The 5,660-nt window shown below is 34.6% G+C and overlaps 1 protein-coding gene across 1 annotated transcript; it reads left to right on the top strand.

Annotated features, from left to right (window-relative positions):
* Positions 1–203: 203 nt before the first annotated feature.
* Positions 204–3,863, top strand: LOC107731809 (gastrula zinc finger protein XlCGF7.1-like). The gene is made up of 3 exons (XM_016542989.1): positions 204–254; positions 2,834–2,962; positions 3,091–3,863. The coding sequence occupies exons 2-3, from the start codon at positions 2,869–2,871 to the stop codon at positions 3,861–3,863; spliced, it is 867 nt and encodes a 288-aa protein (XP_016398475.1). The 5' UTR covers positions 204–254; positions 2,834–2,868.
* The last annotated feature ends 1,797 nt before the right edge of the window (positions 3,864–5,660 follow it).

The raw sequence follows: 5,660 nt of genomic DNA, 5'->3' as shown, positions 1-5,660 counted from the left end.
TCTGGTCCTTTGGCTCTCAGTATTGATCACAGTTCACACCTGCAGTGAAGCCCCTCCTACAACAATTCACCTGAGAACAATTCATACTGGGAATATTCACATCATCCTACAAGAGAAGGACAAACTCCAGGTGCAGCAGCTGAAATCTGTGTGACTGTTAAAGATGGAGTTTGTTGAAGAGGAGATTGACGACATGAGTGTTTCAGAACCATCCAGAATAAAACAAGGAGATACTGAGAAGCAAACAAGTTTGTGTCCATTCTTGATTCTTCAGTATGGACTGCTTAGAAACATTGAAGTTTCAATTAAAAAGATTTAGTGGCTGTGAAATAATGAGCATGATAAATGATCACCTTAATGATCATCTTAACTACATATCCACATTTTAATTGTATTAATAAAGAATGACAGAACTAACCTCTAGCACATCAAAGATCTGATACTTGATACTCACAGATAAATATGTGACCTGCTTTTGGTTTGGTTTCTGCTATTTAATCAGGTTCACTTGAACTGATTTTAACCACATTATTTATTTATTTTAGACTGGATGGAAGTAAAACAGCAAAGACATGAGGTGAATGAAGTGGAGGAGGAACCAAATAATTCAAGTGCTCATATTGTGACAAGAGTTTAATTCAGTCTGCACTCATGAAAGTACATGAGCGAGTTCATACTGGAGAGAAACCGTACCACTGTACTCAGTGTGGAAAGAGTTTTAAACATTCAAACTCTGTAGAGAATCATATGAAAAATAATTGTCCAAAGTTATCATTATGAGCAAAGTGTATCTATTCATCCAGTTAGTTAGTTTCCAGGTGCTCTATTGGCATGACACATATTTGTACATTCATATTGTCAAAGCAATTACAATGAGAATAGTGCAAAACAACAAAGACAAAACAGTGTAACTGACAATTAGTGAATTAATAGTCTGACAGAAGCAACACGGCCGTCATGTTTAACTGAGCTGCTAAAAAGCCAATAGTTCCCTGTTTTCAGCTCATTCATTATGATGATGTCTGAGATCTTCTGTAAATTGGCACATTAAGCTCATTTCATTGTGTGTTAACAGACTGAGATAAACTACAGGATCAACAATTAGCATTTTCATTCAGTCTGTCTGCCGGTGTCCTGACATTTCATCATACCCGTCAGATTGTCTTAACAGGGCTATACTACGCATGTGCACATCAATATTGCATTAATTTTCACATGCTAAACAACACATAATAACTGTATTTTCATTACTGTAAGGGTAGGTTTAGGGTTGAAGTAGGTGTAGGCGTTAATAAAGCATAATCTGATGGGTAGCATTTTTCGTTGTCGCATTGTGCTACCTACTGTTTCATTGGGAGGTATAGCAAAATCTGACAGGGTAGCACAAATCGTCTGGTTCAGACCAATTATATATTATACATTCTATATAACGTTTTGGTTTTGTATTTTTTTTTCACCGCTGATTTCATTGGTCAACTCAATCACTCAGTCACCTGCCAACAAAAGACTTCATGGATTCAGTTCACAGCTCTTTCTGATGAAAGAAATACATAAATGAAGACGAATGCCAAAATATTAAATGTCATGGATGAATATGTATTGAGTAATCAATATTTTAGAGAGAAGCTAAATTAAAGGGTAAAAAATAACTTTATAAAGACGGCAGCATCATTATTTTATTTTTACACAGATAAGGTCAATTAAAATCAGCTGAGTTTAGCAATGCTTGCTGCATTATATTCCAGTGGTGATGTTCAAAAACTGGGAAAAAAGCAACTGTTGTATTTTTTCCTGAAGTTTGCAGGCCTGTAACTCAAGAAATATTAAAGATATCTCAGTATCCTTTTATAAACTGGTTCTTAAACTTTTCTTTTGATATCTTCATTTTTAAGGTCCTATATGGTTTGGTTTGATAGAAAAAAGAAGATGCATTTCTAGTTTCAAGATTATTTGTTCCTCGGACATTCCTCTGTAAATAAGTAGCAGCTGTATGAAAATGAGTAAAATTCAACAATTTATTCATATAGACACATTGCGATCCCCATATTGCTGGGATTGAAATATGTAGGGCTTTAAAAATGAGGAATCAAGGAAAATTTGTGAAGAACCAGAATCTCAACACTGAAAATTGAACAATTGCACATATCCATTACTCTGGAATTGAAACATATATGGCCTTAAAAATGAGAATATTGAAAGAAATGTTTGTTAAGAAGACCATTAAGAAGAACCATTAACCACCTAAAAGTTTATTGAGATATCTTTAATACTTATTGAGATACAGGAGTGCAAACTTCAGAGAAAAATAAAAACATAAAAAGTGCTATTCACATTCTTGAACTGTCACAATGCAACAAGTATTGCTGAAGTCAACAGATTGTACTAATAGAATTACCAATCATCATGTAAAAATAAAACATTGATACTGCCATCTTTCTAAAGTCATTTTTTCACCCTGTAATTTGGCCCCATATCCCACATGAAAATTGTCATTTTGACTCTCCTCTACAAAATAATGGATTTCTCAGTAAATATCCATGACATTAAATATTTAGTCTTTCATCACTATTTATGTTTGGCTTTCTTCATTAAAAATATGAACAAAACCAAAAATTTGAGATGGGGAAGTTTCTGAAATTTGGTTGATTTGACACAAAAAATAAAACTATACTAAGGTCACGGGTTTGTACTGGATTTGTTTCAGTGTTGTGTAGGCGGTCACCGTGATTGACACGACCAATGAAATCTTCAGAATCTGTGGTGGGCGGAGTTTGTGCTTTAACTGTGTTAAAAAGGTGAGGAATATTCACATCATCCTACAGGACTGGTGCAGACTCCAGGTGCAGCAGCTGAAATCTGACACATACTATGGTAAAGATGGAGTTTGTTAAAGAGGAGATTGACGACATGAGTGTTTCAGGACCATCCAGAATAAAACATGAAGATACTGAGGAACAAACAGGTTGGTGTCCATTCTTGATTCTTCATTGTTGACTGCTGATCACAGATAAATATGTGACCTCCTTTGGTTTCTGTTATAAAATCAGGTTCACTTTAACTGATTCTAACCACATAATTTGTTTATTTTAGACTGGATGGAAGTAAAACAGCAAAGACATGAGGTGAATGAAGTGGAGGAGGAACGTTGTAAAGTCAAAACTTCAAGAAAAAAAGCCAAACAGCTTCACACCTGCTCACAGTGTGGAAAGAGTTTCAGACTAAAAGGAATCCTTAAACAGCACATGAGGATCCACACTGGAGAGAAACCGTACACATGTCCTCAGTGTGGAAAGAGATTCAGACAAAAAGGAGTCCTTAAGAAGCACATGAGAATCCACACTGGAGAGAAACCATACACATGCCCTCAGTGTGGAAAGAGTTTTGCTGCAGCATCAGGTCTCAGTTATCATCTGCACGTTCACTCTGGAGAAAAGCCTTTTAACTGTGATCAGTGTGGTAAAAAGTTTATTTCATCATCAAATCTAAAAAAACACCTGACAGTTCATTCAGATGAGAAGCCTCATGTGTGTTCGTACTGTGGAAAGAGTTTTTCACGGCTGGCCAGTTATAAACAGCACCAGAAAACACATGATGAAGTGAGAGATCATGTGTGTTGTGAGTGTGATAAGAGCTTTACTACAGCTGTCTATCTGAAACAGCACCAAAGGATTCATACTGGAGAAAAACCTTACAAGTGCTCATATTGTGGCAAGAGTTTCAATCAGTCTGGAAACCTAAAAAAACATGAGCGAGTTCATTCTGGAGAGAAGCCGTATCACTGTACTTGGTGTGGAGAGAGTTTTAAACATTCAAACTCTGTAGAGAATCATATGAAAAAGATTTGTCTGAAGTCGTCATTATGAGCAAAGTGTATCTATTCATCCAGTTAGTTAGTTTCCAGGTGCTTTATTGGCATGACAAATATTTGTACATTCATATTGTCAAAGCAATTACAACGAGAATAGTGCAAAACAACAAAGACAAAACAGTGTAACTGACAATTAGTGAATTAATAGTCTGACAGAAACACAGCCGTCATGTTTAAATGAGCTGCTAAAAAGCCAATAGTTCCCTGTTTTCAGCTCATTCATTATGATGATGTCTGAGATCTTCTGTAAATTGGCACATTAAGCTCATTTCATTGTGTGTCAACAGACTGAGTCAAACTACAGGATCAACACTTTATGTAATAATCACCTGTTGATGTGTGTTTTTAATCTTTTACCCCTCAGGTTGAATTTCATGATTAGAAGTACTATTAAATGCTAAAAAAACCATTCCTGCACTCGTTGTTTTTTACATTGGATTAGCATAAATTAGCGTTTTCATTCAGTCTGTCTGCTGGTTTTGTTCAGACCAATTATATATTATACATTATATACTGTATAATGTTTTGGTTTTGTATTTTTTTCACCGCTGAATTCATTGGTCAACTCAATCACTCAGTCACCTGCCAACAAAAGACTTCATGGATTCAGTTCACAGCTCTTTCTGATGAAAGAAATATACAGTGGTGGATGAAGTACCTAAAAGCCACACTCAAGTAAAAGTACAGATATCTTACCAGAAAATGACTTTGGTAGAAGTTGAAGTCAACGTTTAGAATATTACTTGAGTAAAAGTTTTAAAGTATGTGATATTTATTGTACTTAAGTATGAAAGGTATTTTTTATATTAAACATAATTATTGTAAGTAAAAGTACAAGTAAATGCAAAATGGAAAAGGAGTAAATAAATATTAAAAAAATGTTTATACACAGTTTGAGCAGCAAGATTGTATTCATTTTTAACTCTTTCTTCCATTTTGTATCTTTGGTTTAGCATAATTCAATTCAATTCAAATTTATTTGTATAGCGCTTTTCACAAAGACATTGTTTCACAGACAATGCAGGTGTCTACATTACAATTTAGAGTGATCTTTTATAATATAATATAGAATAAGAGTCACTTCATCTGGTACGAAGACTCTTTCATTCCAACACAAGAAAACCTTTCTGGGATCTGCATCTGAAGTGGCATTTAGATGTATTTACACAGTTTAATGTAGCGGGGACATTGATGCTTTTAACCTGCAGTTACAAATGCATAAATAATGCTTTGTTTTAAACATAAAACGTTAAATAATAATATTTGAAATGATTTAAAACATGAAAAAATAGTTGAAATGTGAAATTAAAACCACCAGTAGGAGGCAGCAAGTCACTGTAAACGAGTGAGTGATTGAGATTCAGATGATTCATTCAAACGGCTGATTCATTCAGGAACGAAGCATTTGACTGTGGTAATGAATGAGTCACTGAATCATTCATTCAACCAATTCGTTCAAAAAGCTGATTCATTCAATAAGGTAACACCGTCCTGTGTCTTGTTCAGAGACACAAAACAGCACTGTGATCTTTGTTTGGAACAATTTCCGTTGGCAAAATTGGGCAAAACAGGTAATATTGTGTCTGAAATGTACAGGTGCATCTCAATAAATTAGAATGATGTGGAAAAGTTCATTTATTTCAGTAATTCAACTCAAATTGTGAAACTCGTGTATTAAATAAATTCAATGCACACAGACTGAAGTAGTTGAAGTCTTTGGTTCTTTTAATTGTGATGATTTTGGCTCACATTTAACAAAAACCCACCAATTCACTATCTCAACAAACTAGAA

The sequence above is a fragment of the Sinocyclocheilus rhinocerous genome, unplaced genomic scaffold (genome assembly GCF_001515625.1).
Source record: "Sinocyclocheilus rhinocerous isolate Xijiao unplaced genomic scaffold, SAMN03320098_v1.1 scaffold219, whole genome shotgun sequence".
Lineage (NCBI taxonomy): Eukaryota > Metazoa > Chordata > Actinopteri > Cypriniformes > Cyprinidae > Sinocyclocheilus > Sinocyclocheilus rhinocerous.
The sequence above is the reverse complement of the archived record's forward strand: the minus strand, read 5'-3'. Positions and strand labels throughout refer to the sequence as shown.

What these genes read in the sequence shown, in the direction of transcription:
- LOC107731809 (XM_016542989.1), top strand. Translation starts at nt 2,869, where the DNA reads ATGGTAAAGATGGAGTTTGTTAAAGAGGAGATTGACGACATGAGTGTT. An exon ending in AGATACTGAGGAACAAACAG is followed by an intron (nt 2,963 to 3,090) that starts GTTGGTGTCCAT and finishes TGTTTATTTTAG; the next exon opens with ACTGGATGGAAGTAAAACAG.